We start from the raw sequence: 12,458 nt of genomic DNA on the forward strand, positions 1-12,458 counted from the left end.
GAAGTTAGGAGTACATTTTAGAGCTATATTTCTGAATGTATGTAGACATCGTTAGCTCCATATTAGGCGCATACCTAGGTGACCTGGGTGACCTCACGTCTCAGAATATTTTTCTATGTTATTTGCTATTCGGAGACGGAAGTTCGGAGTCAGATTCGGCAATGAAGGCGGTCGTAGCTCTCGCTATCAGGAGTGCAGAACACGACCGGTTGTGCTCTCAGATACTTACACACGCTATAACAAATTCCTAATGTATGACTTAGTTGCTAAAACACGCTTTGTTGCGCCGACAGACTACTTAAATACCCAGTTTTATTACAAGCTCTAAACTTCAAGTTCATCTTTAAGGTCTATGTCACATTTTGGTAATCTGAGGTGGATACCCGATAAGGCACGACGCTGTTACATATAACTCTATAAGTTAACGTGTTCTACGTTTGCTACCAAATAGTTTGCTCGAGTACATGCATTCTTAATCGTTATAAAATGAATAACATCTTAGTAGGTACTCGTATTTAGTGAGCACCTTTTAGCAATGAAGACAAAATTAATTACTCACGTCTCAGTAGGCAAATGTCACTAGTAGCCGACGTAATTCTAATTTTGAATATTTTTAATAATATATCTCCAAGTTGATTGAACTCCTGTTTAGCCAAGACTAGGTACTGACAATAAGAAGTACTAGGGAGTCATTAGTAATCAAGAAGTAGGTACAGCTTAGACGTTCAGTGATTAGATTAGACACACGTTTGTGCTTTTGGCGCGGAGCCAACCAGGGCGATCCGGTGCGTTCACCCACCTCAGACGACGCGTACGATTGTTTTTATTCCTAACCCGAGTTTACGATAACACCCACACAATATTTGGGCTACGCGATTTTGATATTCCATTCAATTATGCGCGCCTGGTGACGTAACTGTAACGATTGTAAAAAAATAACATCAGTTTTCGGATGATTCATCCTGCGGGTTGTTGAGATGTCAAACAGTTCGATGCACTTCGGTAGAAGTAGAATCTTCGAGATCCTTCTAAGAATGTGTTGTTACGCACATTGCTTCACAGGAAATCGGCACAAGCGGTTGGGTATTTAGATCATAATGTATTCAAATACTTGTGTAGTGGTGACGGCTCGCTATCAAAACTAGTAAAGTATGATGTAAATCACATAACTCGTTCTGTATATTCGCCGATGGCACTGGACAGCTAAATGAACGTGTCACTTGCGACATTATAAACTTAATTAGACATTTATGTCGACGCGTGGCTCGTTTAAAAAAAGTCATCAAAAGTTTACTTCTTTTAAAACCATTAACGCAAAACTTTTTCTTTTGGGAAGTTATAAAATTCATTCAGAAAATAAAATAAATAAAAACTTCGCGGCAATCATATAAAGTTTGATACTCTATTTTAAAGGGGTTATAAAATCCCCTAGCATCTGATAAAAGGCTTGACCTACTAACATTCCTAACAAATACAGTACCCTCAAAACCTTGGTATTTGCCGACAATCGTGCTCCATTATTGTAACAATACAATACATTATACAATACTTTATTGCTACTATTTGCTGCTCTTAACATGGATTATTTTTACCAATGTGACTTCTTATATAATGTCCACTACTTAACGTAAGTTTATTAAGTTAATAGTATACTTTTACTAAGAAAGTAATCAGCTGAAGCCCCAATTCTTAAGAATTAAGTTAACTTTAATACGCTTTAATGTGTTAGTTACTTACCGAGTTACAATTTTTTATTATCTTCTAGATCTAAAGATGTGCTTGGCCTTGGCTATTTCGCTTACATATGTATAGAGTCGGTATGAATGGGTATTACGTGATGTGACGTCACACGAGTACGTTAAACCTGACCTTAAGTTCTAAGCTATAAAGTAATAAATCGCACATATATTTCCATAGAAATGACTTCCTATTCTATTAGTTTATGTCGGTTGGTTCGCGACCCCGCGTTGTCAGTTGCTATGGGTTTAAATAGTTAAAATAAGTTTATAACTGTCAATTGATTTAAATTTGACCTTTTTAGTGGCACCCCAATGAGGTCGAAAGTAGTTCATTCGATATGACAACTCAGTCGAGTGTTAAAGCCGACATCTCAATCTTACGGAACCCGCGTGGGGTCCGTTTTTGCCCGCTTGACCTTCGCGTCACATTTACCTACAGCATTGATGATTTTATTACTCGATTTTATGCGAGCCTGGTAATCCTTTCGACATAAACAAGTTTCGTTTATTATTATTTTCTTAATTACAAAATGTTATCGGTGAAATCGGTAGTAATATATTTTTTACATTATTGACACGCACGAGACATTTTAAATTAATTAAATGCAGACAAACACTGTTTAGTAAGATTTTAATGCTACTTAACTAACCAATGTTTTTTTCTTATTTTCAGGTAAAATCCGAGATTGTGTTCCCGAATGGTAGATATACCTAATGTGGAAGTTGTTTTTTGCCCAATATTGCAGCCACGAATTAAGTATCTATATATTATATAACTACATATTATTCACACTACCTATTAGTGTGAATATTTCGTAGCAGTCGGTGGGCAATATTTAATTACCGCTCCAGTGACATGTCTCGATTGCGACATACAAGTTCTGAAATCAACTAACATGTAAATTGTCCGTAGATGTAGATACAAGCTAGCCAATCTAAATATTTGATATATATATCTATATTAAATATTCTTACTCTAATCATTACAATTAAAATTAAATCTATTCGGTACATCCAGAAAAAGTGAAAAGGCAAGGAACTCTCCACATTTCCCTTTCGTTAAAATAAACGAATACGTATCACGTAGTTTATTGAATCTGTTCTGAACCTTATGTCTAAAACTTAAGTCTTATATTTCAAGTAGCCATACTCAAGGAATTTCGGTAACAGAGCGGGATGACCTACAATTACCTCTTTCACACCTACAAGAGTTATTCCTACTTAAATAATGTATCAAGTGCTCATCATCTGGTAAATGAAATTGATGTTTATATCTCCACGTACAAGGTTCCTAATTGCTTGAGTAATTCTCTCAACCGAAGTAGCTTGCTCCATATAAATACAGAAGATCGTAAGCGCCAACTAAGTCAATTTAAATTTAGTCCGAAGGGCTTTGTATCAAGGTATGATTTAAAAGAAAACTTCCTATCTGAGCGACAATTTTTTCTGGATTTAGACGTTATGGGTTATTTATTTCTCAACTAGATACAGGCTTTTACGGACAGTAAAATTAAGAAACAAAAGTTGTTCTATTATCTAATAAAATGGACACCATGATAAAAATAAATGATAGAAAGTGATCTGTCTGACAAATACATATAGCATCAAAACAAAAGAAGTAAATAACGTGAATGTCACTAAAATAGCCCCGTTGCCAACTTCAGTAGGACGATCAACCCTAGACCCTCCGCAAACTCCCGGTAAGGCCAAAAGATGCTACATTAATTATGCTGTGAGCATCTCCTACTCTCAAATTATGAGATCTCATTCTTATTGTTGCCGCGCTACGGTTGTTTTCACGTTGCCACGTGGCGCAGATTTACGCCAGTTCGCTTGTGAATGGGCTCGTGGCGGCGCGGCCTCCTCCGCACCTCTGAACCCCTGGTATTATGTAAGCCGGGTGCAATGGCCGTTTCGTTCGATCCAACCAGGAGAGCGGTTTTTCCTTATGCGCAAAATTTTCTTCTATGACCCCGTTTTCAGATGTTTTGAAATGAGAAAATCTACTTTCCAGTTCAACTTTTAGACAATTTGGGTTTTTATACACATATAGAAGTTTACCATATGTGTGCTTACTTATAGCGATTAACTGACCCAAAATAATAATGAACTGTCTGATTCTGGTCGCTAGACTCGCAAGGTTTTGTACAGAATAGTTTCTACATCTCCGTTTAAGATACGACAAGAATGCGCCATTTAAGTCCCCAAATCGGTCGTTACTCACAAGAATGTAATTCCGTATTGTCGCACAGTTTCCGCAACGGCAAGCATAAGCATCCCTTTTCTGAAACATTGGAGTGTAAAATATCGATCCGTTTCAGCTTTGCACCCTTCACGTGACCTAGATAGGTGTTGATGTCGTATTTTTGAGTCGATAATAATCCGCGCGGTAATTAGTGCGAGCGGCGAATGTGGGTTAGATCCGGACGTCAGAGATGGCCAATGCAGCGGTCGCGGACCGCGGGGTCGTCGCCCTCGTATCGATCGCGGGGGTGCGCCACCCGCGCCCCCCGCCGCCCCCGCGCCCCGCGCCCCCGCCCGCCACGCGGTGCGCCTACTTCCCAAACTCTCGTGCCGCATGCGACATTCTGGTCAACTTAAGATGCCCTCAAATTAGATTTCACCCTTCCAATTTTTCTCTTTCGACACGCACCTTATGTAACGCCCGGCTATATGTTATTAAACACTTAGTAATAAAGTTGGCTGTACCTACAGCTATAATATTCACAAACTCGTCAAGACACTCAGCAAAACCAAAAGCTGTTTGACTGTGCAAACAATATATTTGCGTAACGTAAACATTTCCGAGATTGTTTGTGTTGTACGGGCAATTGGTTAAAGTATTGAGTCGGCTCGGCTCGAGTCATTGTTGAGCGGAGCGGGGCGGCGGCGGCGGCGGCGGCCGTCAGCTGGCGGCGCGCCAACCCGCTGACGACATCGCTTCCTCCAGCTTCCGGGCACATCGACCAGATCACAATAGCTCAATAACTACGTACCTTTACCTAAGCATACATTTTTTTTAGGAATTATCTGCAATGATAATCCGAACCTGTACAAACATGACCCCATTCAAATTGTGAGAGAGGAATACGGTGGTAGACACTTTTTGAAACATTCACAAAGCACAGATGAGAACGCGTTCCCGGCCTCCCATTATGCTGAGAATGCCCGCCTATACAATTGTATACAGAAACAGCTGTAATGTAGGTGCGCGGGAAAAGTTGCGTTACACGGCCGGAAGGGGGTCGGGGTTGGGCGCCCCTGCGTGTGCTGACGATTACTGATTTATGTTTCCCTGGTAGCTACGGTTTATACAAAACATAAAAAGTAAACATGACGTTGATCATTTCACATTTTGTGAGTGGATATTACGTGGGCCCTTCACGTCAATAAAAAATATATGTGCAATGGAAGTATATATAACTAGATTTTACTAGGTACTTAAAATGATATCGTAAAAATAGCCGTGGATGGCTTTCGCATCTTGCTTATCTGATTCTAATATTTTCAGAGCACTAGACCCAATTTCCTTTTACAATGCATAAAATGCAACAAAGAAACTTTACATACACTTCAAATCGTACGACATATACTATGTAGATAGCGCCTTGTGAAATTCATGACCAAGATTCCTTCAGGATGCTTTCACGAAAATGCATGTCCCAGTATTTTGAGTTGGCGGGATTGCCTTGATTGAAATACTTAGCAAGTTCTATGAACCTTGGAAGTCATTTTAGCAAGAAGCGACTAACACCCATCTTATGGTTTCCGGGTATTTTGTTAGGTTATGCATATTAAGCTTTACTTTGGACAATAATTCTGCTTAAAACATTATTCTCGCGACCCTTTATTAGGTACACACATTGTATGTAAGTAAATAAACCCTATTACTGCGTTCCTAGTAATTAGTTCACTTGTTTATCCCGTAGTTTACTCAAAGCACGATCCTACCCTTGTCAAATGTCACACCAAAGCTACATTGTAGACTGAACTTTACTATCAACCGAATTAAGGCTACTTCAGTATGAAACTGTGTAAATAATAGCGGTTAGACTGCAGAGTAGAATGCCGAAGCGGCGCTGATAGATGGTGTTGTCTTATAATCAATAAATCAATCTGTTGGAGACGCTCCCTCTATTTAGGAGGAAAATTGACTTCAAATAGGGATATTAATAATTTTCCTCAAACAGAACTTCTCTGAGGTTGCGAAATACAAATCATTCAACCCAAAAAGTAATAACTTCATGGCTGTGCTTAATTCGAATCAGAAAGCTTCCGTGGTAGTTTTATGCAAGAGGGTCTTTACATAACTGAATGCACCACCACGCAAACTACTAAAGCTTAAACACCATTGTTCACACATAATTCTAGCTTAGGTTTTGAAACGAGACCTAAATACCCGTTTAAAACTAGAACAATAGTCTGCTAGGTTTGCCGTGACCCGCTACGAAAGGGCAATAACCGTAGCAACTTCGTAGCGGTTCGTAGCGCTACGGGCTACGCGGCTACGAAATTTACTACGACTTTAGTACAGTGGAATTCACGATTATGGTGGAGTTTTCAGTCAATATTTTACCGAATTGAGACTAGTAATAAGTGTAAAAGGGTAACGTTTAGCCAGGCCCCCACTGTACCTGACTGCGTCGAGCCAAAAATACGATGTGTAATGGTTATGTTGTTTGTGCTCCGCTAGTATAAAATGTTATTGTCAACTTTTCCCATTGCAATCTTCGCAGAAAAATCGGTATGACATTTTAAAAGTTCCATCAAATAACAATAAAAAATATCCTGCCTCAAATATTTTTACATAATTTTCTGATCAAGATTAATTGAAAACACCAGGAGAACAAAGCTTATGAAAAGTAAAAGAAAAACCGCGCAAAATTTCAACAAAACAGGCGGCTAAAGACATCGATCTATGCCGTCAAGGTTTTCATTCAGCCGTGCCATCCCAAAATAGACTTTAAGCCGATGTGGAAAGAGTCACCGGGCTAAAAATAGCACCGCGGATACGTTAGTAAGCCATTGACCCGGTTCTACGAAAGCTAAGGGATGTGACACTGACGTCGACATAGATATTATTTATCGATATAACTGCGGCTACCAGGGTTTATGTTGGGTCTATTGTTTATAGTTATTATAGTTAGTTAGTTAGATTCAGCAGATAGTTAAAGTTGCTTAGCATGTTATTTATAATTCGACATGTGTTCCTACGCACTAATAAACATAATATATATTGCAACATTTGAGGAGCCATTAAAACGAACTTTGCGTTAAAGCAAACGTTAGTAAGATCATCATCGAAGGAAATTAAGTATTCGAAATGAGTGCACTTTCATAAATTACTAAACTTTACAATATTTTATAAATAAGTTATGATTATGGTGGTATATTATATTTTACATTGTACAATATACTTGTACTGTACATGTACAGTACATCCCTATACAATTTCCGCCATCCGTAGCCGCGTAGACCGTAGCAGCGTAGCGTCTCGTAGCGTTGCTACGAAACTGTGCTACGAAAATCGATACTCATTTTGACATTTTGTTTTATATACTTGGAGTTAGGACTTGGGATTTTAAGGGCTAACGGTAGAATATAATAATATATACAATATTATGTTTTATAACAATATGCAATAACGCACATCTCCCTGCTCGCGTGCATGATAGCTCAATATAATTACCTTGGTTGTATAAGTGAAAAATTACAAAATTTTTATACTACATGCAGCGAAGCTCATAAATTGATTGTTTTGACGTGAATCCCTTGTTTATTATTTCTATGCAATGTTTAGCAAGGCTCTAGCTGGCTCCTCGCCAAGCCACAACATTTTCCTATATCAATCTTACTCGACCTGTACTATACTATGCTGTTACTTAGTTTTTAGCCCCTGAATGCAAAGTAAGGCGATAACATCATAGGTTTTCTGGCGCCTTGGTATGCTTTATTTCGTATTGTAATGATTTTGTACTGCTATTTAATATCTAGCTTCATTGGATTAATATTAGTTTATTTCATTTTATTATCAGTGGAATTCTCTATTTACATTGGCTATCAAAGGCCCATATTTCAAAGTTCGTTACCCACCAAAAGGGTCATTCTCGGTCGCTTAGCATTTATTGCCTTTGCCATTCGCAAATCGAACAAATTTCCCGATCAGAAATCATTTACTCAAAACATCCAAAAACACGTTTATTAAAATCCAACACAACCATCGATTTCTGAACGAACACCGATTTCAGCCAATTGTCGACCTAAATTCTAGAGTTTTTGATTCTATTGTCGCTTGCGTCTGTTTTGCTTCAATGACAGTGCGTCGGTTCATTCAGGAAAGGACTCTGTTGTGTGTGTGTTGCGGTCGTGTTTCGCTCGGCTCGGGTCGGGGCTAACGACCGGGTCGCCGGCCTATGATTCAAGACCCACCCCGCTCGGTACAGATTTCCCCGGTTCTGTCGACTCACCGTGTTTTGGGGAACTCCCTTCTGAATGAGGCCTCGCCGCCTTGAAGAGGTTGTGTTTGGACACGTATTTAATATGCCTGTATCATAATATGGTTATTTTCTGCTTCTTCTTGTAGTGTCGTTATGGTATAACCTAAGTTTTATCTGTTGATTTAAGTTATGCTTTTGAAATTCAGACCACATTTTTCAATACATTTTCTTTCTGTAGAATATGATTACTGATACTCTTTCTTCACTCTTTGAATTTTTAATTTATTGGTAGTCAGTACAGTACCAACAAAACCTTCATTTGTAGTACATTTGTAGTATGTAATACATAACTTAACTTTGATATTATGATCTTTCTGAGCCTGTTATTTTACCAGGGTGTAAGGGGTATGCAAAAACAGCCATACATACATTATCTTCTGCCTTTCTTTGAAGCTCACCAGTTGACGCTGCCCTTATTTTTTCTAAAGCATCCTTACAGAGGGTTTCAAGAGGCACTCGAGTTTGGTCGATAGCTGGAGTCGCCGTTTCATTAGTACTTGCTGAGTGCTACTCAAATCGAGGTTGCCGCTTTTTGACAAAACTTCAAACATGAACAACTATAATTTTTATTACGTTTTCAGTAAAAACGTTGCTACCATTTTCTGGTTAATTTATGTTATTTTGAATGCAATAAAGTACGTTTTATTGGGTTTAAATAAACTCAACACGAACTTTAAGGATGTAGGATATCCTTCGCTCTCCCTCGGGCAAAACACGGCGTTGCCGCTTCGTGCTAGGATCTCCTCTTTGCTGCGTTGCCACGTCGCTCACCTCCACGATACGTGCGTTCTAGACCTGAAGCACCTGAGTACTAATTTCAGATTCTTTGACAGTTTAATCACGAAGACGATTACGAGTAAAACTTTGCGCTCAATCATGTTGCCCAAGCAAAATTTTAAATAGACAAAATTGTCACAAACCTTATAAATAATTCAAATATCCTCTCGACCCTCTTAAATTATATTATAACCGTGACAGCGAAAAATGCGACCGCCTAATGAATTCAAGAAAGAAATTACACCAATAATCATTTGAATACATCTCCGTAATGTCTAGTTGGAGTTAATGTCGAGTTTGTATAAACAACCCGATGATCGCTCCCTGCATCTTGCGGACTACTTTACTAAGAGCCGCGACTCTTCCCCTGGTCCACTGAGCGGGAGGCCAGGCTGCGGTAGTAGCAAATCGGGACGTCGTCGGGTCGCCATGTTTTTGCCGCATTGGGGGGACGGGAAAGAGATGAAATCAAAGTAGCCATATGTCGGTGCGAGACAAAAACAAGTCCAGCCACCGGCCTCCTACTGTTTGTTTTGAGCGCCTCCGCATTAATACTTTAGCTGGGAAACATTAGTCGGAAGCCTCCTCATGAATAATTAGAGCATCCGGAATCCTGTACATGCCTGGGCTTCATAGTATGTGCCACACGTCGAGCCCGCGCCGCCGCCACGCGGGCACTGCCGGCCGGCGTTACTACCGGCGAATACTACGCACCGCCCACCGCGCGCTACGCAACCCGTACTGCGACACCAACTTAGGACCCACTAACTTTATGACTAATTGCTTCCACGTGTTCACTTCTCCGTGAATGTTCGCTAACAGGGTTCTCTCTTGTTCCAGGCTGCAAGATCAAGGCCCTGCGCGCCAAGACCAACACGTACATCAAGACGCCGGTGCGCGGCGAGGAGCCGGTGTTCGTGGTGACGGGGCGCAAGGAGGACGTGGCGCGCGCCAAGCGCGAGATCCTGTCGGCCGCCGAGCACTTCTCGCAGATCCGCGCCTCGCGCAAGTGTGGAGCCGCGCCCCCGCCCCCCGCCGGTGCGCCCGGCCACGTCACCGCGCAGGTGCGCGTGCCCTACCGCGTCGTGGGGCTCGTCGTGGGGCCCAAGGGCGCCACCATCAAGCGCATCCAGCACACCACGCACACGTACATCGTGACGCCGTCCCGCGAGCGCGAGCCCGTGTTCGAGGTGACCGGCCTGCCCGAGAGCGTGGAGGCGGCGCGCAAGGAGATCGAGGCGCACATCGCGCTGCGCACGGGCGCGGGCGCGGGCGGCGCGGGGGACGAGGCGGGCGAGGGGCTCACGCAGCTGTACCGCGCGGGGCTGGCGTCGCTGCTGCGCTCGGAGCAGGAGGCGGCGTTCAGCTCGGCCGGATCGTGCTCGTCGGGCGGCTCGTCGGCGCGGCTCGGGGACCTGCTGGGCATCTGGTCGTCCACGGAGCGCGACGAGGGGCTGGGCGAGTCGCCGTCGTTCGAGTCGCCGGGCGCGGGCGCGGGCTCGGTGTGGGCGTGGGCGCGGCCGTCGCCCGCCGCGTCGCCCGCGCGCGCCTGCGCCGTGTGCGGCGAGCGCGGCGTGGCGGCGGCGCTCGTGCCGTGCGGACACAACCTGTTCTGCCTGGAGTGCGCGCAGCGGCTGGCGGGCGGCGGCGCGGGCTGCCCGGCCTGCGCGGCGCCCGCGCATCAGGCCATCCGCATCCTGTCGTAAGCCCGAGGCGCGCCCGGGACCGACACGAGCACGTTTTTGTAATAGAAATCGATCTTTTTTACTTAAATCGTTATAAAAATATTAAAAAAATAAAAATGCGTAATCGAAATCCTGGTGCCAAAAGTGGGCGCCACGCCGGCGGCGCCGCCCCGGGCCCGCCGCGTACCCTATCTATCGTAAGTCGGCAGAGTTATTCACGATATATTTTCTTATTATGAACGTTTTTTATTATGGTCGTGCGAGCGCGGGGTGACGCGCTCGGCGCCACAGAGAGATTCGAAGTACGTTACGATAGAATTTCGAAAAAAGCACATAAAATTTAAAAAAAGTTGTATAATTATTATTATTGATAGCGTAATGAGAAATCGAAAATTTATAAAGCTTACCTAACGTAATAGCATAAAGTATTAAGATATAATATATTAGGCTGAGACGGCGGAGCGCGCGGGCGGCGCGCGGCCGTGAGTGAGTGCTGAGTGAGCTCCGAGTGAGTCCGGCGGTGTAGGTCAATGTAGGGAATGACGTCGCGCGCCCTGCCGCCCTGGTGCGGCGGCTCGCGCGCTCAGCCAGAACATTATTTTGACTATACGACTATTTGCTTAAATGATATTATACAATACGTACACACTATGATTATGATAATATTAATATAATGTTTGTTTTAAGTGAGTGTTTTAATGTTTAGATTTTTATTGTAATGTTTTTATGAATGATTTTTATCTGTATGATTATTGATTATTGATTGATTATTATTTTATGTGTTGACGATGTTTTTTTGTGATTATGTGCGCCCGAGCCGGGCCGAGGCTGCATTAGTGTTATATATATCGCGAGTAATAAATAACTATAATAAAATGATAAAGGATTAATACTATGACTCATTCATTATAATTGATAAACTATTGTAGTCTTTAGCACGACATTGACTAACCATTACCTATTGATACTTATTAAGTATTATTATTATTATATTATTGAATAAATTTAAAGAATGCATAATTATATTTCATAGGAATCATTATTCTGTATAACTCTAGTTAAATATAACGATATTAAATGATGTATAAGTGTGAGTGGATCGTTGTTTGGTTCCCCGGGGGGCTGGTTTTATGGATTAATATTTTTTTATTTTTTTACCGTTATTAGTTTTTGACTTACTCATGTGAAGAGTGCGAGATTGAAATTACTGCCTATTAGATTATATTTTAAAAATAATGGTTACGTAAAATCAGCCCCCGACGTACGTAGAAACAGTAATTTCGATAATTTTATTTTCATAATAAAATGGGTAGGACGCTTTAGGTTCAAATAAAGTTGTGAAAATTTGTGAAATTTTGTAGACTACATATCTTATTATAAATCTAATATAAACTATAAATTTCGAAAAAATGTTCCATCTTTTATTTTCTGGGCCCTATGTTAGAGAATTAACTGAGAATTATCTTTTATTTGTCTTGTTCACGTCTGAAAACAGACCCCGTCAGTCTAGCCTGTTCAAACAAGTACAAGGTTAAAAAAACATTCTTCATAACCTTTTGGATTAAATTTTGGGAGCAATGCAAGCAACATGGTTAATAATTGAGCAATTTGAATGTTCAAATACTGCTTACTGCAAATTAAGGAGAGAAAATACTAGAAAATAATTCTTGAATTATCTCTGGCTTCACTCTAGAGATTAGTTATGTGTGCACAAGTCTGGTCTATTTCAATTTTAGTAAGAGTTTTGAATTCAGTTAATA

General features: G+C 41.4%; 1 protein-coding gene across 1 annotated transcript in view; it reads left to right on the forward strand.

Annotated features, from left to right (window-relative positions):
• The window catches only part of LOC119693147 (RNA-binding protein MEX3B), a 43,065-nt gene extending 31,214 nt beyond the window's left edge, over positions 1-11,851 (forward strand). Inside the window, exon 2 of the mRNA XM_038115713.2 lies at positions 9,854-11,851. Coding sequence (XP_037971641.2) covers positions 9,854-10,719 — 866 coding nt within the window. The 3' untranslated portion in view covers positions 10,720-11,851. The remainder of the gene's footprint in view (positions 1-9,853) is intronic.
• Positions 11,852-12,458: the final 607 nt, after the last annotated feature.

Source organism: Plutella xylostella, chromosome 21, assembly GCF_932276165.1.
Source record: "Plutella xylostella chromosome 21, ilPluXylo3.1, whole genome shotgun sequence".
NCBI lineage: Eukaryota > Metazoa > Arthropoda > Insecta > Lepidoptera > Plutellidae > Plutella > Plutella xylostella.